At 39.2% G+C, this 25,539-nt stretch overlaps 1 protein-coding gene across 1 annotated transcript in view; it reads right to left on the bottom strand.

Moving 5' to 3' along the window:
- Positions 1-25,539, bottom strand: part of PTH2R (parathyroid hormone 2 receptor) — a 272,319-nt gene that overhangs the window by 152,476 nt on the left and 94,304 nt on the right. Inside the window, exons 3-5 of the mRNA XM_075608453.1 lie at positions 24,738-24,848; positions 17,749-17,870; positions 562-659 (exon numbers count right to left, since the gene is read on the bottom strand). Coding sequence (XP_075464568.1) covers positions 562-659; positions 17,749-17,870; positions 24,738-24,848 — 331 coding nt within the window. The remainder of the gene's footprint in view (positions 1-561; positions 660-17,748; positions 17,871-24,737; positions 24,849-25,539) is intronic.

Raw genomic sequence — 25,539 nt, 5'->3', positions numbered from 1 at the left:
GGGATGCGCAAACTTTGAAGTCTGTGCCCCCTGTCTGCCCCCCCCCCCCCCCCTGTTTGACCCCCTCTCCTTTACCAGTTCTCCGGCACCTTTTGACATCACAATGTCATGTTACCCCACAGCATCATTTGATGGCGAGTTGCCATGGCGACCGCCGGAGACCAGGTAAGTGAGTTACAGAGACCTCACCCGCACTCCTCCAGCATTTGAATTAAATGCTTTGGGGAAGAGCACAGGGCCTCTGTAACCGCCGCGCCACCCAGAAAATCGTGTGTCCCCCAGTTGCGCACCCCTGGGGTAAGGTACAATAATTGACTGCTTTATCAAGATGTATGGTGCCTATTCTCCTAGCTCAGTGATTGCATATAAAAAAATATAATCACTGTACTTTATAATGGTCACTTACAAATGTAATTTTTGTATTGATTGACACTTGAACAAGTTTTACATTCATTGTACATTCATTTAATGTGGAGATGAAGCTCTACATATAATTTGGGCAGAGGAAATTGATAAGTCAGGTGATAGATCAAGAACAGTGATTAACATTTCATACAGTACCTGAAGTAACCAATGATGAAAATAGCCACTGACAAGGAACAGAATGAGATGGAGTATCCCACTGTGTACATGACATAGAGACGTTCAAAAAAGTCCCTCTGAGAAAGAAAAACAATTCATGGAAATGTATTAGAATATATTGTTACCACCATGTGCAAGGTGGATCGCAATACTATTTGTGGGAATTTCAAATCCATAGTTACTTGTCCCAATGTTACATAACCCATCAACATGCAGGTCAAAATCAGAACCTCAAAACAACATACTTATCTATAGATTTATTACATTCTAGGTAATTTAGTAACTGTGTTTTATAATTACATTTGCTCAATTTCTATAAAATTAAACATGTGTACCTGTGACAGATGATCTGTAAAACGTGACCTATATCGATATTTGAAATAAACACATGGACTAGCATCATAAGACATGTGATTATATATATACATACATACACATATATATATATATATATATATATATATATATATATATATATATATATATATATATATACACATACAACCTCACACTGATGAGACCCACAAGGTCGAAACAGTCTGTCTGTGAGTGGGTTTAATGGCTTTGCTTCTCATCTCAGGCTATGTTTAAAAGCTGTGTTTAAAGCAGCATGCATTGGCTTAAGAGTTTACCATGTAATGTGGTCTTGAGACAAAAGGTGGCACTGTGTGCTCATTTGCATGTCATTTCCAAAATCCCTTGCTGCAGTTTAAGCACTGTATGCTAGGTGACAATGGCGAAAAGCAGGGTTGCAGACCTGTCTAAGACATGTGAATATGCTCACAAGTAATATTTTTATATGATATATATATATATATATATATATATATATATATATATATATATATATATATATAGATGAGATATTACCAGATGGAGGTCCAGCAACAAAGAGACAGCACACCAGGGGTATATTCAAAGTAGTATGTATTGTAGAAACATACAGGCACCTCAGCCAACATTTTGGTCTGCAGAAAGAGACCTTCCGCAGGGCTGTGCAATGGTACAATGACCGTGACTCCTACTTATACCCCCACCCAGTGCAATCAAACACCCAACAAACCAATCAAAACCTAATAAAAAAACATATGACACAATGTAGCAGCTGTCAAGCATGACATTTACCTGGAGTGATTGCAATTACCATTTCTCCTTCTGTTCCACTGATCAGACTGCCGACGGCACCTGATGACGTCAGTGTGTGGCAACAGAAACCTCTCTGGGTGTCTTCTATGATCCTTACTGAGCTACTGCACATGTGCAAGTCTCAAACGAAATCGCCATCTTGGTACACCAAGTACTCTCATACCTAACCTCAAGGCACCACCTCTCTTAGATTCCTTAATGCTAATGCGCATGTGCAAATTGGAACAGGCTTCCCTGCTTCTCCTACCTTATCACAGTGTGTGCCTTAGACCTAAATAAGGCAATCACTCAAACGGTTATATATGCTACAATGCCTGGAAGTGCTGATGGTAACCTACATGAGCAATTAGGGCCCTTGTGAATACTATAGTCTAATTTAAAAGAACATTATAAAACACATCATGTTAATAAGTAGAAAAGATTAAAATATTGTACTGATGTATCCAAGTATTGCTATATCATCTGACATATGTGTATGGAATGCTTGACAGTTGTCTGCATAAATAACCAAATAAGAAAAAAGCCCAATGTGAATAAAAAGGGTGTGCAAAGAGAGAAGAAAAAACATAGATAAATTGGATCCAAAAATGGGATCACCAAAAAATTAATCTATAAAAAAACAATTAAATTTCAGTTCCTCATTCAGTCCATAGGGTGCCATCGTTTTAAGATCAAAAATGAACCTGGCTTCTTGTTGTAGAAGAAGTTTGCCTCTATCTCCTCCGCGTGCTGGTGGTTGAACTTGAAAAATTGGCATACATCTCATAGTAGACAGAGTATGCCGGTGTGTTTTAAAATGTCTGGCAACAGGTAAATGTTTTAGATCCTCATTCTCGTCTGCGTTTTGCAGCGCTTTTCTTATTGTTGAGCGGTGTAATGCCATCCGCTCCTTGAACATGCTTGTTGATTTACCTATGTAACATAGTCCACATGAGCATCTGATTAAATAAACAACGTATTTTGACTCGCAGTTTAAATGGTGTTGAATTTTGATTGCCTTGCCGCTATGTGGATGAGAGAATGTGGTATACTCCATGTTTTTGTGCCAGCCAGGTTCTTACTGGTGCATATTTCTTAATCGGGTCAGCATCTGTTAGTATGTCTCCCAAATTTGGACCTCGTTTATGGCAAAAAAGTGGGGGCTCCACAAAAAATTTCCCAATCTTCTTGTCGTTCTCCAATATATGATAGTGTTTTTTCACACAGTTTCTAATGGAACTGGATGCAGTCGTGTAAGTGGTAACTATATTAAAGCGTGATGACTCCAAACTCTTGGTTTTTGTTGTCAACAGGGTACTTCTGTCTACCTGCTTCACTCTTGTCAATGCTTCCTCTATGTCTGTAGAGCTATATCCTCTTTCATAGAATCTTTTGGCCATCTGTAACAAAGCCCCATCAACCAGTTCTGGGTCGCTTACAATCCTCTTTACCCGTAGAAGTTGAGAATAGGGTAAACCCCTTTTAAGGGGAACTGGATGGTGGCTAGAGGCGTGTAGCAGTGTATTCTTATCCGTAGGTTTGAGATGAACCCGTGTAGACAATTTACCATCATTTTTGTATATAACCGTATCCAGGAACGTAATCTCTTGTTGACTGAAGCTCATTGTAAACCTGATTGTTGAGGGTATGGTGTTCAAGTAGTTGAAATATTCCAGAAGTTGTTCTTCTGTGCCCCCCAAATTATGAATACGTCATCTATGTACCGAACATACTTCTTAATACATCGTGTGTGAGCATATATATATATAAATCTCATATAAAAATATTAGACAGGTCTGCAACCCTGCTTTTCGCCAAAATCACCAACATACGGTGCTTCCACTGCAGCAAGGGATTCTGGGAAATGTTATTTAAGTCAACTTTTCACCCACCATAACCTAAATTGTGTGTGTGTGTGTGTGTGTGTGTGTGTGTGTGTGTGTGTGTGTGTGTGTGTGTGTGTGTGTGTGTGTGTGTGTGTGTGTGTGTGTGTGTGTGTGTGTGTGTGTGTGTGTGTGTGTGTGTAAACAAGGGAGAAAACGTATCCCAATTAAGCATTCAGGTAATCAAATATACAAAATATATTTATTAAACAACATCACTAAAAAAACATATTAAAACAGTCTCTCAGACCCAGAGATAAATACCATGCAAATCAATAATAAAGAACTGGTCAAGCACTGATATGCTTGATCAAAGAGAATAAAATGTAATTAAACATATACAGCTATGTAAGTGAGTAAGGAGGGATGAGGCATAGATTGCTTCCCACCACCTGGACCGGCCGGGTATATGTATAATTAGGTGTAGAACAATACATCCCTTGATAACAGCACGACACAGCAAAAAATATAAACGATGAATAGAGAAAAATGTATCTGAACAAGAATGCTAGGCGCACCAATAAGTATACCAGTTGGGACTAAATGGGATAAAGGTATTGCTAACAAGAAAAAACTCATAGGATATCAATGACCCTTTGATACCACTAGTTCACAAGAAAAGTGAATGATTCGATGCGGTCAGGTTTGAGCAATATACTTAGCCGAGATAGCAGTGCCCCAAAGTTCAGCTGGTATGAAGCGTAAATCCACTCCTGTTCGGTGTAAGTGCCAGATATGAAAAGGTCATCAGAGAGGACAAAAAACAAGGAGCCACCCAACATACTTTTTGTAATTAAAACGCTTCTTCCGGGGGCTTGAAGAAATGACGGCATGTGCATGTATTTAACAAGCCTCCTCCGTGATATTGAACCAGTAAAAAGCTGTTAAGGATTGGGCAGCTGTAGTAATGCCTGTCCTAATGTGAAACCCTCAGCCAAAGCAAATGATCTGCAAAGTTAACCTATAAAAGACGGCCTGATCTAGCAACAATACATAATGTTATAGGAGATGTGGAACAAATTATATATTTAATGGGTGATATAATAAGCGATATTTTCTGTCAATGGGTAATCTGAGTACTGCACCGACACACTTTATTCGAGTAAATACCCGGTATGTACCTGGCAGATACCTGGAATGCGCCACTCCTAACCTCTGACAAGCCCCGTTGCATTTGCCTTCCCAGCCTGGGTTCATGCCTGGCTGATGGGCGGCTGATCTGTTAAATGATAATGATTAGGATTTAATAGGCTGCAATGCTTCGCGTGTCTACCAGATGGCATAAATTCATGAATTGTAATGCAGTTTATATATATATACTGTGCAGTATTGCAGCCAGCGGGAATAAAATGCTTCAATCCCTGCTTGGAAAATAACTCAATGTACTCGGGCAGAAAACAGTCACAAACCTCAATACACCCGGGTATACCCGAATTCGTGGGACTAGCCAAGCTCGAATAAAGTGTGTCGCCAGTGTATATAAATATAAATGTATTGAAAAAAAGGCACATACAACCGACGTTTCGGTCCTGAAACAGGACCTTTCTCAAGGGAGTGCTTACCCTTATGTGACAAAAACCACCATTATGTACCCACATGCAACACCATTAGCAAACAGTGATAGGTTAACAACCTGCCCCTCCTCTCTGGATCAGCTGAAAGCAATTATACACAAAACGATCTAAATGACATCATTGCTATGCAATCTATAAGACCCAGAGTGTCTGTATGGGAGAACCCTTAAAGCAGAAGCCCGTGAGCATGCGCAGGTGTGCAATGTCAGGCGCGAGTGTAAATGTATAGACCCATGCGCCGAAATACAGCGTCTAGTATCGTCATAGCGATACCACAGAGGGGGGACCATCGTGCATATGTATACTAATATGCCAAAGCACGGAGCGCGAGAGAGCGACACCATTGCGCATGCTTACAGGGACGGAATATGAGCGTCTCACGTTGCCATGGCGATATAATACCGGGGCAGTCATTGCGCATGTATGCGCTGACAGTCTGAAACACGGAGCGCGAATGGAAGCCCATTGCACATGTTTGCAGGTATAGCATGTAAAAGCCAGAATAACTGGTAGAGTATGAATGCAGCTTAAACACACAGCCTAAGGGTTAACTGAAAACATTAATGAGCATAAGATAATGCATCCTGAGGGGGCACAATACAGTGTGAACACCAAAGTGCTGAATAAAGATAAAAAGCAAGATATAAAAACCATGAGTGTGTAGGCAAGGAAGGGAAAGGAAAAAGGGGGGGGGGGGTTGAGAAGCAACATACAGGGGGACAAAAACAAAGGAAACTACAGAAGGATAATGGGAAAGGGGAAGGTAGGAAATGAGGGAAAGAAACCAGACAAATTAGAAAAAAAATAGAAAAAAGGGGGAATAATAATAAACAATAAAGACCAATGGGTATACTGAGGGCCATGTCAAGGACAATGGCAGAAGTGTATAGGGGAGGCAAAAAAGGAGCGTATGTAAGATAAACTGATAAGGTTGAAATAATTAAATAAAGCAACTAAGTCTCAAGTCCTCGTTCAAGCCATAAGGTGACAATGTCCTCAGATCGTGAATGGCTTTGGCCTCCAACTGGAGCAGCAATCTGTCACGATCCCCACCACGTGTTGATAGGTTCGCTTGTATAATCGGCATACATTTCAGCGACGAAAGGCCATGACGGTGTTGTTTGAAATGTCTCGCCACTGGGAGGAGTTTAAGGTCATCATCAGCATTTTGGTCCAGGAGTGCCTTACGAATAGTTGACCTGTGCACAGCCATGCGTTCTTTCAGCATGCGGCTTGTTTTGCCTATATAGTAAAGGCCACAAGGACATTTAATAAAATAGACCACAAACTTCGACTCACAGGTCATAGCAGTCTTAATGCCGATGGATTTCCCACTATGTGGATGTGCAAAGGACTGGCCGGTCTGTAGAAAACCACAATTGATGCATCCATGGCATTTGTATACACCAGGTTTTCGCTGAAGCCATGTTGTAGCATTGGCATATTTGGTAGTCGGATCAGCCTGCACGAACATATCCCTTAAGTTCCTTCCACGGCGATAGCACATTCTTGGTGGTGTCTGACAGATGCTCCCAATTTTAGGATCATTGGCTAGAATGTTCCAATTTCTTTTAATACTGCGTTTAATAAGATTGGACGAGGTAGTGTAAGTGCTGCTAATGTTAATTGATTTGTTATCAATTATTTCTGTAGAAGGTAAAAGCAGGGAAACCCTGTCAATAGCCCGTACCTTAGTTAGGGCCACATTAACTTCCGATCTTGAATATCCCCTATCCAAAAACCTCTTAGCCATTTTCCATAATGCATCTTTGACCAGCATAGGGTCACTGGTAATGCGTTTGACCCTTAGCATCTGAGAGAATGGGAGTCCTCGTTTCAGTGGTTCCGGATGGTGACTCAAAGCACACAGAAGAGTGTTTCTGTCTGTAAAATCTCAGTCGCTGGTCTACCATCTTTTTTATAGACCACTGTGTCTAGAAAGGGAATACGGTCCAGGCTGTAATTAACAGTAAACTGAATCGTTGACGGTATCGAATTCAAGTAACAGATAAATTGTGTCAGTTCCTCCTCCTTTCCACGCCAAATTAGGAAGATGTCATCAATGTAGCGGGTGTAATGAACAATATTGTTGGAAAAAGGGGCATCGTTAAGTAAATGCAGTTGTTCATAGCTATCCATAAATAAGTTGGCGTATGCCGGGGCCATATTAGAACCAATCGCAGTCCCTGTTTGTTGAAGGAAGAAATCCCGTTCGAACCGGAAAAAGTTCTTATGCAGTATAACATCAATCAAGAGGAGAACAAATTCACTTGGAGGCCCATCATATCCCCCAAGATGGGAAAAGTGATCCCGAATGGCCTCCAGACCCTCAACATGTGGGATATTGGTGTAAAGGCTGGAGACATCCATGGTTACCATTTCTGACAGTGTCAGTTATAGTGAATCTGACATTGCCAAGATTAGATTTAGTGAGACCTTTGAGGCAACTTTGGGCTCTGACAAGGCGTCAGATATCTAAAATGACCTTATAAAACTAAAAAAACGAGAGGTTGATTTCTTTTTGCATGGAGTAACTTTGTCACACTATCATAGGGAGAAACTGATCCCTAGAGGTTTCCGTATTAAAAACCAACCAACAATTGGTCGAACAGAAACTGAGTTCTGCAGAAAGTGGATTGGTATCCTCAATAAGTGTTCTTATGACCTTATGATTCTGGTCATAGAGCAGTCCAGTAAAGAGATCTCATGACTTAAGAGAGAGATACAGGTGATAACGGATAGACACAGTGAGACACTTGCCTCTGATACCTCTACAGACTGGACTGATAAAATTCAAACTACCGTTGACCAATATCGTGACAGCTTAACGAAATACAAACGTGAGAAACTTAAGCAGGTTACCAACGATTACAAGGACAAGCGGGTTTATAGGTGGCTTCTTGGACTACACGAACCTGGGACTGGGCGCGGTGCCCAGCGAAGAACCTATTCACGCTTTAAGAAGACTCCAGGTACTGGAACAGGCACTGGTAACAACACGAGTGACACAGATTTCTCGGATGCCCCAGAAGGGACACACTCCGATCCTTTTTTAGGTGGCGGCACAGCGAGTACGCACAAGCCACCCATTCCGGACTCCAACGTAGGAGAGCGGTCAGGAGAGGTACCGGGAAGAAGAGGTCCCTTGGAAAGAGAGGCAAAGAAGCAGCGAGGACATCCCAGGAGGAAGTGATTTACAACCTGTCGTCACACCTCCTCACAACCGCAGAGATCAGTGTTCTTCAGAAGGGACTGTCGTTTGTCCCGACCACCTCACAGGACCCTTTCCGCTGGGAAATTGACATGTTCAAAATAGATCGCCAGTTACGTCTTAAGGATTTTTTCTCTAGAACTGAGGTAGTACCTACTATTGCTGATCAGATGACCTATGTTGATACAAAACTTAAGGTTAAGAGCACCTTTGATCCAGTTGTGAGTAATCCCAGCATTACCACTTTTATGGGACTCCTGGGTAAAGATACTCGTAATAACATCAAACAACACAAAAGGAGTTTCTCCAACCTCTCCGTCGAAGAGAAACAGGCTATCGCATCCCTGAAGTCTAATGACAAGATTATCATCAAACCGGCTGATAAAGGCGGGGGTATTGTCCTGATGGACTATACTGACTATCGAGCTGAAATTTTGCGACAATTAATGGACACCAATCACTACAAAAAATTAAAATGTGATCCTACTTCTGTCTATAAAAAAGAAATAGACTCCATCATCCGCTTAGGCGTTAACAACTCATGGATATCGGAGGCAACCGCTACTTTTTTGTCCCAAGACCACCCCATAGTCCCTGTTATCTATGTACTTCCGAAGGTGCACAAGTCCATCGTCAACCCGCCAGGCAGACCAATCATTGCAGCAATGGGATCACTTTGTCACCCACTCTCTCAATTTGTGGACCACCTGTTGCAACCTATGGTTGCGAAGATGTCATCGTTTATGAAGGACACCACGGCCTTTATCACCAAATTAGGCACGATAGCATATGACATCTCAGATATGTTTCTGGTAACCATGGATGTCTCCAGCCTTTACACCAATATCCCACATGTTGAGGGTCTGGAGGCCATTTGGGATCACTTTTCCCATCTTGGGGGATATGATGGGCCTCCAAGTGAATTTGTTCTCCTCTTGATTGATGTTACACTACCGGCACACTACCGTGCGGCGCGGTCACGCGTCATCGGGTGCCTGCGCCCCCTGCACGCGCGTCCAGGGCTCCCCAAGGGAGCCCTGGTGTCCCGCGATGTGGGGGACGGCGGCAGGGGGTTCCGGGGGACCCGGCGGACCCGGCAGTGGGAGAGAGAAAGCCCCGATCGGAGGGCGCTCCTCCGTGTCTTCGGCGCGCGCCCGGCACCCTCTGACGCGCGCCAGGTTACTGCTGCGGCCGAGAACGGGCAAATGCTCAAATAAACTCGGCCGCAGCAGTATACTGCATAAGAACTTTTTCCGGTTCGAACGGGATTTCTTCCTTCAACAAACAGGGACTGCGATGGGTTCTAATATGGCCCCGGCATACGCCAACTTATTTATGGATAGCTATGAACAACTGCATTTACTTAACGATGCCCCTTTTTCCAACAATATTGTTCATTACACCCGCTACATTGATGACATCTTCCTAATTTGGCGTGGAAAGGAGGAGGAACTGACACAATTTATCTGTTACTTGAATTCGATACCGTCAACGATTCAGTTTACTGTTAATTACAGCCTGGACCGTATTCCCTTTCTAGACACAGTGGTCTATAAAAAAGATGGTAGACCAGCGACTGAGATTTTTCACAAACCTACAGACAGAAACACTCTTCTGTGTGCTTTGAGTCACCATCCGGAACCACTGAAACGAGGACTCCCATTCTCTCAGATGCTAAGGGTCAAACGCATTACCAGTGACCCTATGCTGGTCAAAGATGCATTATGGAAAATGGCTAAGAGGTTTTTGGATAGGGGATATTCAAGATCGGAAGTTAATGTGGCCCTAGCTAAGGTACGGGCTATTGACAGGGTTTCCCTGCTTTTACCTTCTACAGAAATAATTGATAACAAATCAATTAACATTAGCAGCACTTACACTACCTCGTCCAATCTTATTAAACGCAGTATTAAAAGAAATTGGAACATTCTAGCCAATGATCCTAAAATTGGGAGCATCTGTCAGACACCACCAAGAATGTGCTATCGCCGTGGAAGGAACTTAAGGGATATGTTCGTGCAGGCTGATCCGACTACCAAATATGCCAATGCTACAACATGGCTTCAGCGAAAACCTGGTGTATACAAATGCCATGGATGCATCAACTGTGGTTTTCTACAGACCGGCCAGTCCTTTGCACATCCACATAGTGGGAAATCCATCGGCATTAAGACTGCTATGACCTGTGAGTCGAAGTTTGTGGTCTATTTTATTAAATGTCCTTGTGGCCTTTACTATATAGGCAAAACAAGCCGCATGCTGAAAGAACGCATGGCTGTGCACAGGTCAACTATCCGTAAGGCACTCCTGGACCAAAATGCTGATGATGACCTTAAACTCCTCCCAGTGGCGAGACATTTCAAACAACACCGTCATGGCCTTTCGTCGCTGAAATGTATGCCGATTATACAAGCGAACCTATCAACACGTGGTGGGGATCGTGACAGATTGCTGCTCCAGTTGGAGGCCAAAGCCATTCACGATCTGAGGACATTGTCACCTTATGGCTTGAACGAGGACTTGAGACTTAGTTGCTTTATTTAATTATTTCAACCTTATCAGTTTATCTTATATACGCTCCTTTATTGCCTCCCCTATACACTTCTGCCATTGTCCTTGACATGGCCCTCAGTATACCCATTGGTCTTTATTGTTTATTATTATTCCCCCTATTTTCTATTTTTTTCTAATTTTTTTCTAATTTGTCTGGTTTCTTTCCCTCATTTCCTACCTTCCCCTTTCCCATTATCCTTCTGTAGTTTCCTTTGTTTTTGTCCCCCTGTATGTTGCTTCTCAACCCCCCCCCCTTTTTCCTTTCCCTTCCTTGCCTACACACTCATGGTTTTTATATCTTGCTTTTTATCTTTATTCAGCACTTTGGTGTTCACACTGTATTGTGCCCCCTCAGGATGCATTATCTTATGCTCATTAATGTTTTCAGTTAACCCTTAGGCTGTGTGTTTAAGCTGCATTCATACTCTACCAGTTATTCTGGCTTTTACATGCTATACCTGCAAACATGTGCAATGGGCTTCCATTCGCGCTCCGTGTTTCAGACTGTCAGCGCATACATGCGCAATGACTGCCCCGGTATTATATCGCCATGGCAATGTGAGACGCTCATATTCCGTCCCTGTAAGCATGCGCAATGGTGTCGCTCTCTCGCGCTCCGTGCTTTGGCATATTAGTATACATATGCACGATGGTCCCCCCTCTGTGGTATCGCTATGACGATACTAGACGCTGTATTTCGGTGCATGGGTCTATACATTTACACTCGCGCCTGACATTGCACACCTGCGCATGCTCACGGGCTTCTGCTTTAAGGGTTCTCCCATACAGACACTCCGGGTCTTATAGATTGCATAGCAATGATGTCATTTAGATCGTTTTGTGTATAATTGCTTTCAGCTGATCCAGAGAGGAGGGGCAGGTTGTTAACCTATCACTGTTTGCTAATGGTGTTGCATGTGGGTATATAATGGTGGTTTTTGTCACATAAGGGTAAGCACTCCCTTGAGAAAGGTCCTGTTTCAGGACCGAAACGTCGGTTGTATGTGCCTTTTTTTTCAATACATTTATATTTGATATCTATCTGAGTGCTGTCTCGGTTCTTGCTGCGTGGTCTTGGACTCCTGGTCTGCCTGGTAAGGAATCTACATTTTATTCAATATTATATGGGACAAGCACCGGCTTTCTACCTTTATTGTGAGTGACATCTGCCTTTGTACATATATATATATATATATATATATAGATATATATATATATATATATATATTAACAAAAAGGGACAGCACGGGCTCCATAGTGTAAATAGTTAAGGTTTTATTAATCACAAGGTAAAATCAGTTCACTCACAGCATTGAGGTAGGACATGCACATCGAACAAAAACACCCGTCATCCGTGGTATCTCCGTCAGTTAGGAGCTGTAGTCTCGTGGCTGCATGTGTGTAAGTCTCTTTCTACAGCCGGGTATCTCGATGATGTGCGTCCACTCAATGGCCTTAGGCTGAACGGCACACGATTGCTTGGTTCCGCAGCACAACAGTTCCCCTACGATTCAACAGAAGATCACTGAGCTGGATGCTTAGTGTTGCCAATAGCGCCCTTACGCGTTTCGTCGCAAATATGATGGCGTCTTCATCAGAGGATTAGGGATGAGTACATACTCACACCTTATATAGTCCAACAGTCTATTTATTAATTAAGAAGATTGAACCCACCTACTGTAAGGTGGGTGGAGTGAAATGATTGCAATCGGCTACAATACAAGAATACTCACATTCAGGGGATAATATAAAACCGCTGGCATAACGTGAAACAAACAACAAGGGAATTGATTACTTAAGTGCAAAACTATACAAATTATAGAAATCTAACTCCCATTATATTAAAGAAAAAATTCCATTAAGGAAAGAACAAATTTCTATATTCTGAAATATACATACAGTAGATCAATGATAACAAATACATGTTGAATACACGAATAATATATATGAATACATATATAAAATATTTAAAATGTATAAATATTTAAAAGTGAATAGAAAAAAAATATATAGGAAAAAAATATATAGAAAAAAAATTGCGTGTGTATTTGTGATTAATTACAAAAATAAATGCTGAATATTCATATGTGCTGAAGTGGTAATTAATACAGTGAAATATTAAATAAAGGGAAATATTGAATAAGATGGTGCTCTAAATATTAAAAAAAACATATGAATAAATAAATGTTGCAATAAGTGAACTGTTACATATAATAAATATGTTATATATAATGTGTGGTGTGATTATAATTACAAATAAATGTGACTTATTTAATATCAATGTGAAAGTGAAAAAAGTGTTCATATAAACAATTCTATACATATTTTCACTAATATTACTAATAATAAAAACTCCTTAAAATCTTAACTTAATAAAATATATGTATTCATATTCACCTAAAATAAAATGACTACGTGTATGATAAAAATTAATGAACAGAAGAACATTATAATAAAAACATTCATTGCTAATCATAAATGAGCTAATGCATAAATCTTAATACCTGTAGACAATAAACATGCAAGAGATGTGTGGATCAAAAAGAACTACCTACACATCACAGCTTGCATGTGTAATGCATGGATCAGAGCTAAGCTCGCAAGACCCATGACTTGATAATAAAGTGTTAAATATATATACATATACTGTAATAACAAATTCCATGTATGTCTAAGGTAACATTTTATATATATATATATATATATATATATATATATATATATATATATATATATATGATACATAAACAGATATGCTAAAAAATGGTACAACAGACCGGATCAGAGCGCAACAGACCAATTGCACCGAACTAAACCAGAGTGCTAGTATCTATGCACTCATTGAAACCCCACTGGAGACAGAGTACCAAACATACAGATCCAAAAGGTCTTCCTGAGGCAGAGGCTCTTCAATCTATCACCTCCCAGAAGAGAGGGAGTGATATGTTCAAGATCCATGATGGTGAGAGTGGCATGATCCCTAGAATGCACACTTGCAAAATGTTTATATAGACTATGGGCCTGATTACCACTGATGATGCTGCGTCTATGCTCCAGAAATCTCGTGTTCATGGCACGAATCATGTGGCCCACATATTGGAGGTCACACGAACATGACACTAAATAGATAATAAACGAAGATAAAAAGTCTAAGTGTACTCTGTCTCCTGGGGGGTTCAATGAGTGCATAGATACTAGCACTCTGGTTTAGTTTGGTGCAATTGGTTTGTTGGTCTCCGATCTAATCTGTTGTACCATTTTTTAGCATATCTGTTTATGTATCATATATATATATAATGTTACCTTAGACATACATGGAATTTGTTATTAAATATATATATATTTAACACTTTATTATCAAGTCATGGGTCTTGCAAGCTTAGCTCTGATCCATGCATCACACATGCAAGCTGCGATGCGTGGGTAGTTATTTTTGATCCACACATCTCTTGCATGTTCATTGTCTATACAGTAGGTATTAAGATTTATGCATTAGCTCATTTATGATTAGCAATGAATGTTTTTATTACAATGTTCTCCTGTTCATTCATTTTTATCAAACACATAGTCAATTTATTTTATGTGATTATGAATACATACATTTTATTAAGTTAAGATTTTAAGGAGTTTTTATTATTATTACTATTAGTGGAAATATGTATAGAATTGTTTACATGAACACTTTTTCACTTTCACATTGATATTAAATAAGTCACATTTAATTATAATTATAATCACACCACACATTATATATAGAACATATTTATTATATGTGTAACCCTATTATACCATCTCAGGGGAGTGTCTCTAACTTTGAATCATTACAATACAAAGCTGGATACAGATTGGCCCACACACAGCAGGGGGCGTTCCAACCAATATCCACCCCTTTGATTAACATACCTCATGTTGCCAGGCTCGCCTCTGAATATTGCTACATACTCAGAGCTGAAATGCACAAACAGGCCAATTGAAAGAATTAACCTTTCCACTGCCTGTACTAACAGGACTGACAGAGGAAAGGCCCAGAATTAGCAATAGCTGCTGAAGGCCAGGCTATATATGTAACAGTTCACTTATTGCAACATTCATTTATTCATGTTTTTTTTATATTTATAGCAACATCTTATTCAATATTTCACTTTATTTACTATTTCACTATATTCATTGTTACTTCAGCACATAGGAATATTCATCATTTATTTTTGTAATTAATCACAAATACACATTTAATTTTTTTATATACTGTATATATATTTTTCTATTCATGTTTAAGTATTTATACATTTTAAATATTTTATATATATGTATTCATATATATTATTTGTGTATTCAACATGTATTTGTTATCATTGATCTATCTATATTTCAGAATATAGGAATTTGTTCTTTCCTTAATGGATTTTTTTCTTTAATATAATGGGAGCTAGATTTCTATCATTTGTATAGTTTTGCACTTAAGTAATCTATTCCCTTGTTGTTTGTTTCACGGTTTGCCAGCGGTTTTATGTTATCCCCTGTATGTGAGTATTCTTGTATTGTAGCCGATTGCAATAATTTCCCTCCACCCACCTTAGGTGGATTCAATATCTTTTTAATTAATTAATAGACTGTTGGACTATATAAGGTTTGAGTATGTACTCATCCCTAATCCTCTGATGAAGTCGCCATTCAATTTGCGACGAAATGCGTAAGGGCGCTATTGGCAACACTAAGCATCCAGCTCACTGAGCATCTGTTGAATCGGAGGGGAACTGTTGTGCTGCGGAACCAAGTAATCATGTGCTGTTCAGCCGGGGGGACGTTGAGTGGACGCACATCATGGAGGTACCCGGCAATAGGAAGAGACTTACACACATGCAGCCACTGGACTACAGCTCCTGACCGACGGAGATACCATGGATGACGGGTGTTTTTATTTGATGTGCATGTCCTACCTCAATGCTGTGAGTGAACTGATTTTAGCTTGTGATTAATAAAACCTTAACTATTTACACTATGGGACCCGCGCTGTCCCTTTTTGTTTTATAGCAGAATCATGGAAGGTGGTTGTTTCCTGCGGATAGCTGTCCGGGTGTTCCAGTGTTTCTATATATATATATATTTTTTTTAAGGTTTTATCTTATTTTATTTCATTTATTCATTTGGCTTTCCCTTCCTTTAGTTTTTTCCTTGTGTTTCCCTAATCCCATTTCTGTTCCTCTTTCCTTGTTACATGTTATTTGTTTGTGTGGTATTCGACTGGCAATTGCTCTTCTCATGATTTAGGACACCAGCCTATGCATCTCTACTCATCTAGTTTGTGCCCAAACCCATTCATTACCTATCATATTAGCGCTGTGATTATATGTATTTTGTTATATATACAGCGCCAATATGATATATATATATATATATATATATATATATATATATATATATATATATATATATATATATATATGCAATAAAGATCTGTGCTTGTGTAAAAATGTCAGAGAATAAAGGAAACAATATATTAAAAAATATTAAGAAAATATAAAATATATAAATGTTAAATACCGTATACAAAATAAAAATATATATAAACTATAACTACATAATTAATGATATCTAATCAATAATACATGGATTAATACATATGTAGTGCTGTGGAACCTCCTGTAAATGCATAATGCAAATAGTCCTTTGGAGTCCAAAAACAATGTCCAATGAAGGGGAATAAAACAAAGCACTATCAGGAAACAGGTAGCTTCTTAACGAGGGTACAACGACCTCCCTCTCCACCTGCATAGAAAAAAAGAAGAAAAAAAGCGCCGAATCCTAGTGCATTACTGTGCAAAAAATAGATTTAATTCCCAAAAAAGGCTCATAAAATGATCTCACAAACATAGAATATATAAAAGCATTTTATGAGATAATACTCATGCTCCAGAGGATCAGCAACCGCCGCTTTTCTGCTGTACTGCTCCGTGACTCCACTGTGTCCAATATTGCCCTCGTTGTTCACCGCCAGCAGGAACTCACGATATCAGGCTCTCCGCAAACTCCTCTCCCCGGGCACACACCAACAGTTGATCTTTGGTTCCCTCCGGGGACGATGGATGCGGCCGGACAGCGGATGACTTCACACGGTAGATGTAGATACCAAACGGTCAAACTAAAGAAGTCAGTTTAGCTGATGAAACGCGTAGGGCCAGGTGTGCAGTGGATCCTCTAACGCTGCTTGCAAACCTGCTCATTATTCCAACCCGTTTGGTATCTACATCTACCGTGTGACGTCATCCGCTGTCCGGCCGCATCCATCGTCCCCAGAGGGAACCAAAGATCAACTGTTGGTGTGTGCCCGGGGAGAGGAGTTTGCGGAGAGCCTGATATCGTGAGTTCCTGCTGGCGGTGAACAACGAGGGCAATATTGGACACAGTGGAGTCACGGAGCAGTACAGCAGAAAAGCGGCGGTTGCTGATCCTCTGGAGCATGAGTATTATCTCATAAAATGCTTTTATATATTCTATGTTTGTGAGTTCATTTTATGAGCCTTTTTTGGGAATTAAATCTATTTTTTGCACAGTAATGCACTAGGATTCGGCGCTTTTTTTCTTCTTTTTATATATATATATATATATATATATATAGTATTTATATTCAAGATTCAATAAGGTCAAGAATTTAGTAATTTTCCCAAGACATGCCCTACAATTTTATAACTGACTATATTCCCATTAATTAAAACAAATATTTAGAAGAGTAGCTAAATATATTTGGATAGTCCATATAATTTTTTATTTTCTGGTCTGTACCAGGCAGGATTCTCCAGAAAAAAAAATGACAAATATTTACTTTTCCATGGCTCATTTCTGGTTCCAGGTAACGAAGACATTCTGAATAGTTAGCAAATGTTCGGTTTAAACTGTGTACAAAGTCCCATGTTCCATTGAGATTGCATTGTCTAAAAACCAATCCTACAGAGAGATGAAGTACAGTACATGAAAAATATTAGATCTTGTCTAGAAACAAAATTAATGTAATCAAAGATTAAATGTACAAATATTAAATATGCATATATTTGTTTCTACGTATTCATATAATTACATTGACATAGGTATGATGAATAATTCAAATAACAAAATGAAGAGCAGAACACTGTAAGATATTACTATTCATAAAGCATGAGATGTATCATTAAATACAGGCTATCTTTAACCTTACTGAGTGTAAATTAACATAATTTGAACTTTCATGAGCAGGAGAAGTAGAGGGACGAATGCCATCATAGAAGAAGTTGCCACAAGATAATTTTGCAGTACAGGTGCTGCCTAGGAGAATTAATGCTCTGGCAGTCCATGCTTTGGAATAGTAAACTTGCCGCATTAATCCTTAACTTAATGGGTCATCAACCGAGGACAGAAACCAATACTATCCTTTTAGATTAGCTGCACAGCAGTCCCCGTCTCCTTGTGCCATCCTCAGCAGCTATGAAGGTAAGAAGCAGGCTTTCCAACACCTTGGATGACACAGATGCCCAAATATGGTTCTCTACATAATGAGGGGGAATACTATAGAATCATATTCATTCATCTACATCATCACAGGGGCTGGACAGGACATTCAACACTGTCCAGCCCCTTTGATGACGTAGATGATCTAATATGGTCCTATAATATTCTCCATCATGATGCAGAGACTGATCATACACGTCATCCAGGGGATTTGACAGGCTGGAGACTGCTTCTTACAGATGTAGCCAGATTTATCCCAACCTGCCATGCACATGTGCTGGTGAACCGTGCACAAACGTTGAGTGTTCACAGCAAAATGCAGAGCAGGGGGTAATTGTCCCTCAGGATTAACACAGTGGGTGTCACTGCTTCTGCATGTAATGATGGGGTTAAGCCCTCCTGAAACCCACCCGGTAGGCCTAACCCTCAACCCTGGGAATACTACCCCCTTCACCCACCCCATTAACCCCCAATAAAGCAGGTACTTCGGTTACATAGTTACATAGTAGATGAGGTTGAAAAAAGACATGTGTCCATCAAGATCAACCTATGCTAAATTTAGACAACAGATACTTTATCCTATATCTATACTTATTTATTGATCCAGAGGAAGGCAAACAAAAAACCCCAGTGACATATAATCCAATGATATCTCATAAGGAGAAAAAAAAATCCTTCCTGACTCCAAGAATTGGCAGTCGGATTAATCCCTGGATCAACATCCTCCCCATGTTTACATATGTGGTATATCCCTGTATACCTTTCCTTTCTAAAAAGAAATCCAACCTTTTGTTGATCAATCTATTGTATCTGCCATTACAGTCTCCATGGGTAATAAATTCCACATTTTAACTGCCCTTACTGTAAAGAACCATTTCCTTTGTTGCTGGTGAAATCCCCTTAAGGGATGACCCAAGTCCTTTTTACTGCCCTTGGGATGAATAGTTCATTTGAAACTGCCTTGTACTGTCCCCAAAAATATTTGTATATAGTTATCATATCCCCTCTTAGACACTTCTTTTCTAATGTAAATAAATGTAATTTAGCTAGCCTCTCCTCATAAGTTAGATTGTCCATCCCCTTTATTAATTTGGTGGCTCATATCTGCCCTCTCTCTAGTTTCATAATGTATTTTCTAAAGAGTGGTGCCCCAAATTGTACTTCATATTCAAGGTGTGGTCTTACTAATGCTTTGTAAAGGGGTATAATTATGTCTACTTCCCTTCCATATATTGCCTGTTTAATGCAAGATAAGATCTTGTTTGCATTTGCAGCTACTGCATAAATTTGGGCACTATTGCTAAGCCTGCTGTCTATAAGCACTCATAAATCCTTCTCCATCAAGGATTCCCCCAATTTATCCCCATTTAATTTGTAAGTCGCATGTTTATTTTTGCTTCCCAAATGTATAACCGTACATGTATCTGTATTAAACCTCATCTGCCATTTACCTGCCCAAGTTTCCAGTCTCTCCAAGTCCTTCTGGAGAGAAATTACATCCTGCTCTTATTCTACTAATTTACACAATATAGTACTGTATCATCAGCAAATATGGAGACTTTGCTCTTGATGCCAACCTCAAGGTCATTAATAAACAAGTTTAAAAGCAGATGTCCCTGTACTGATCCCTGAGGTACTCCATTCACGACCTTATCACAACCTTAAAAAGTTCAATTTATGACAACCCTCTGTTGTCTATCCTTCAACCAGTTTTCAATCCAGGTGCATATATTTTTACAGAGTCCAATTTGCTTTATTTTGTACAACAATCTCTTGTGTCAAACCATATCAAAATCCTTTGCAAAATCTAAGTAGACCACATCAACTGCATTAGCCTGGTCTAAATGCCTGCGTACCTCCTCAAAGAAACAAATAAGGTTAATTTGGCATGATCTATCCTTCATAAATCCATGCTGACTATTACTAATAATTTTGTTTTCCAGTAGGTATTCCTGAATATTATCCCATATTAAACCTTCAAGTAGTTTCCCCACTATTGAAGTCAGGCTTACAGGTCTGTAACTCCCCGGTTGTGATCTAGCTCTCTTTAAAATATAGGCACTACATCTGCTTTACGCCAATGTTGTGGTACTGAGCCTGTGGAAATGGAGTCCTTGAATATTAAATGTAATGGTTTGGCTATTACTGAACTTAACTCCTTGAGAACTCTTGGATGTATGCAATCGGGGCCAGGTGCCTTATTTACTTTAATTTTGTCAAGCTGCCTATGAACTTCTTCCTCAGTTAACCAATTGTTCATTAATATGGAGGTTGTGGCTTCCTCCTACGGCACTACTATTGAACTTGATTCTTCCCTTGTAAACACAGAGGCAAAGAATTTATTTAATACCTCTGCTTTTTCCTTATCTCCAATAATCTGCCTACCCATCTCACACTGGAAGGGTCCTATATTTTCTTTCTCATTTTTTTGTTATTAAGGTACTTAAAGGACTTTTAAGGGTTGATCTTACTTTCTATTGCAATCCTTTTTTCATTATCAATTATCAATTGTGATTGCCCTTTTGCTATTTTTGTTACATTCCTTATAATTCTGATATGCTGCCTCCATCCCTTTTGACAAATAATCAGATAATCTAAACTAATCTAAACTAATCTAAACGCCTGCCTCTTCTTTTCCATTTCCTCCCCTACCTGTTTATTTAGCACATTGGTTTTTACTTATTTATTTTATACATATTACCCAAGGGTATTTTATCTAACTGATAAGTGTGCTTTTCTAACAATGTTTTAAAGACTGCACATTTATCTTCTACATTTTCCCTGCAAAAAGATCATCCCAATGTATTCCTTGTAAATTAGTCCTCAGTTTATTAAAACCTGCCTTTCTAAAGTTTAAGGTCTTTCTTGAACCCAAGTAATCTGTTTTTAATAATTTATTTCAAATGAGACCATGTTATGATCACTGTTACCCAAATGTTCCTGGACATGAATATTTGCGATTACTTCTACATTGTTTGATATTACCAAATCTAATATTGCCCCTCTCCTGGTTGGTTCCTCATTAATTTGGGTCATATAATTGTCTTTAAGCACCTCAAAAACCTGTTTCCTTTTGTTGTAATGCTTATCTCATTGCCCCAGTCTATGTCTGGATAATTAAAATCACCCATTATGCAAACATGACCTAGTTTTGATGCCTTCTCCATTTCCAAAAGTATTTTAGCTTCCTCAATCTCACAGATATTTGGTGTTTTATAGCATATCCCTACAAACATTTTCTTTATACTTTAACCTCCACTGCTAGTTTCTATCTACAAGGTCTCTACATTTTCATCATTCCCTTCATAAAATCTTCCCTTATAATAGGTTTTAGACCCGGGTAACATATAAGCATACTCTACCTTCTCTTCTATTTGCTCGATTCTGTCAAAAATTGGAATAACCCTCTAAATTAACTGCCCAGTCATGAGTTTCATCCCACCATGTTTCAGTAATGCCTATGATATCATACTGCTCCCTTGCAGCTATTAATTCAAGCTCCCCCATTTTATCTGGCAGGCTTCTTGCATTAGCAAGCATGCATTTAAGTTTTTTTTTTCAGTCTGTACTATTATCTTATCTTATCCTTCCTTTCTTTGCCAATTGGGTTTAGTCTTTAGAAGTTTTTTTTAGTATTATCTGTATTTACTATAGGTGTCTCGCTGCTGGTCAAACTCGAACTTGCCTCCATTCTACCCCCATAACCCCTTGTTTCCTCATCTATTCTATTTAGTTTATCTGTTTCATTCCCCTCTCCTCTCCATCCTAGTTTAAAATCTCCCTCCTAGCACAGAAGATCCCTCTTCATTGAGGGGCAATCCGTCCCTAGCATAAAGATGGCACATCTCAGAAAAAGGGTCCCAGTGCTCTAAACCCCCAAAACCCTCCTTCCTACACCAATTTCTTATCCATGCATTAACCTCCCTAATCTCTGACTGTCTCCCTGCGGTATCGCATGGTACCGGTAATATTTCAGAAAATCCTACCTTGGTGGTCCTTGCCGTAAGTTTTGGCCTAGATCCCTGAAATCATTTTTTAGGACCCTCCATCTTTCTCTAACATTGTCATTGGTGCCAACATGTGCCAAGACCGCCGTGTCAATCCTAGCCCTTCCCAACAATCTGTCTACCCAATCCACAATGTGAGAACCGCAAGGTTTTAACCCCTTCATTACCATAGTGTGTAGCCGCTAAGGTAATAAAGCTGCTTTTATTTTATTTTAATTACATGGTATTGCAGCAGGGATCTCCAGAGCTGAATCACATTAATTTCAGCCCGGGGGACCCCCTGCTTCCCGAGATACAGGCCCTGATATGGAGTGCTGATATTTCTCTCTATGTTTAATTCTCCTGCATCACGTGACAGGGACATTTAAACATGCAGGAGATATTGTCACTCCATTCCAGGGCCTGTAACTCAGGATGCAGGGGGTCCCCGGGATGAAATTAATGCATTTCAGATCCGTAGACCAATTCAGAAGCAGGAACCCCTGCTCTGTTATCCTGATGGGCAATTAGTCTTGCTGCAATGAATCTGCAAGCAAGCAGTTTACAGGCAGCTGCACCTTCAGTTTTCTGTAGGAATACTCGACAATATATCTGGCTACATCTGTAAATTCAGAGCTAATTGGAGCAGCCCATAGAGATGGCGACTACTGCACAGCTCATCTAAAAGGTTGGTACCGGCTTCTCTTTCTCTTCTGATAGTTCAACAGGTTTAATGCTGCATGGTCCAATTCAGAAGCATGAACCCCTGCAGAGTTAATGTAGGTTTTCCGGTCTGCAATCGGACTACACTGCCACTGCTTGTGATCACTGCATCGAAACAGTAAGTCTTACTACATCTGTATGCAAGCATGCACCCCTTTTGTGCTCGAGATTTGCGTCAAAATTGTCCGACAACTTTTTCTTCATATAAAAAACAAATGTAAGTAGACTGAAACGGTTAATAATGCATTCATATATATCAATATGACACACACTGTATGAAAAATAAGAAAACAAGCGCAAAATGTACCATGACATGACATACCAATATAATGTATGTTGCAAGTTATTTTAAGAGAGAAATAGATTTTTTTTTACACAATGCATTGATTTATTTTGATTTAAAAAGCAATACTTTAGACAGATGTAGTCAAGGTTATTGAAGCCAATCATAATTAAGCATATCTTGTTATAATACAAAATATCAGAATACCCCACCATTGTGCGCCAGCGGCTACAATATCTCTTGCCACATCTGTACATACAGTAGAGGCAACTCTTATTCGAACAAAAACCAGTGGCAATTCCCCAAAAAACCCAGGAAACACCCAGGTACATTCTGAATACATGCCTTAAACTTTCCTTAAACTAGCCCCAGCATTTCTGCATTGATTAATGGCCTATCAGATTAACAGCGGGGGTCCCTGTCAGTCCCATTCAAACTGAATTGGACTGCCAGGGATCCCTGCTGTGTTAATCCTATGGGTCGTTAGTCAATGCAGAAATACCTTAAACGTGCCTCAAACTAGCCCAGAACATACCCAACACATACCCAGCACATACCCAGGATGTAACCCGGCTAGTTTACGGCAAATGTTAGAATAAACGTGGCTTCTACTGTAGCAAACAACCCAAAAAGAAATAGGTTTTTAAAAAATACATAAATATGGGCATACAGTACATCAGATTATCAAAAATAGTACAGCATGTATTACAAAAAGATCAGTAATAAATATACATAGAAAAAAAAGGGACAAATTATAAAAAGTGTACATGACAAAAAACACAAATCTCATCTCATCAAAAATGGAGCAATAAGCAAACGGCAGGGAGATGTCACAAATAATCCCCCTATTTATGTGGAATTTGTCAAGAACTTATTTATTTTTGGGGTTCTTTTTGCTAGTATTTTTCTCATTTCCACTTGGTGCACCACATGTAAATATTGGTATTGTATAATTTATATATATTTGGTCAACCTGTGCTAATCAGAGTACCTTTTGCATTTGTACATAGACACCATGTCTAACACTATATTATAATTTTGTACAACATGTACTAGGAGTAACATGCCCACGTTTATATTGAGGCAGCAACAAGTCTTAAAAGGCTTTATTAAAATGCTGTACAAAGCCAGATGTTAGTGGTGTGGGTTTAATTCTACATGAGGTAGTTGCTGAGCATGCAAGTGTGCTCAGAGACATCTCTGAATTAAATGAAATATAGTAAATATTAAGGGCTTAGCTATGTTAACGTAGAAACAATTCCCAGAGAATAAACTCTGCATAAGGGAATTATGGGTTTTAACTTAACATTCAGTATTTGAGTAAATGTAGTACTGTACCTCTGTGATTAAAGTCATAAACATAAGGTGGACATGTGACAGCAAGTATTTTCCCTGGTGTTCCTCTTGGCCAGCAAACTAATCCATCCCATTCAGGTAAACAGCTGTCTTCTGCTGTCAAAAGAAAGATAATTAAAGAAGCCAGGGAAAAGTAAAAAAGGTTAGAGAGGTGATTCATCTTATCCCATCGTATCAGAATTCCCACTCACTACCACCTTTCTACATGTTGAAAATGCATGTCCCCTTAACCTCTACACTATCATAGCAATGTGTTGCAGGCCCCTCTGGTAGTGAACGGGTTAATGATGAGGAGTGATACTATAAGTATATACATTTAGGGAGATAAAAAACATGCAATAACATGCAGATTATTTTACCATATACTTGGTTAACTACCCCTGAACCAACTGGTGTAGCAAAACTTGAATTTGAGAATGAGTTATAAATGCAACATAAGAAACTGTGCCACCAGTACTGTTACTAGTGTGTAATTAAAGCAATTTGCTTCCCAATTCATTTGCATATGAACTACAGTAATTCACAGCTAAAATGTATACCATGTATTTTACACACACTAAAAGCTCTTGGTAAAATTAATAATATTTATTACAAAGCGTCTGGCACCATAATTTTCTTTTTTATAATAGCTACAGTAGGTGTACAGTGTGATTTAAGCCCTTATCACATATTTGTTAATTGCTTATAGCATTACAGTTAAATGTGAATGACTAGGAGTTATTTGTTGACAAAGTTTCAATTAATTGCAGCTTTTTTACTAAGTAACCAACATTAATCTATGTGC

Source organism: Ascaphus truei, chromosome 7, assembly GCF_040206685.1.
Source record: "Ascaphus truei isolate aAscTru1 chromosome 7, aAscTru1.hap1, whole genome shotgun sequence".
In the NCBI taxonomy this organism is placed as follows: Eukaryota; Metazoa; Chordata; class Amphibia; order Anura; family Ascaphidae; genus Ascaphus; species Ascaphus truei.
Note: the sequence above shows the minus strand (reverse complement) of the source record. Positions and strands in the feature narration are given on the sequence as shown.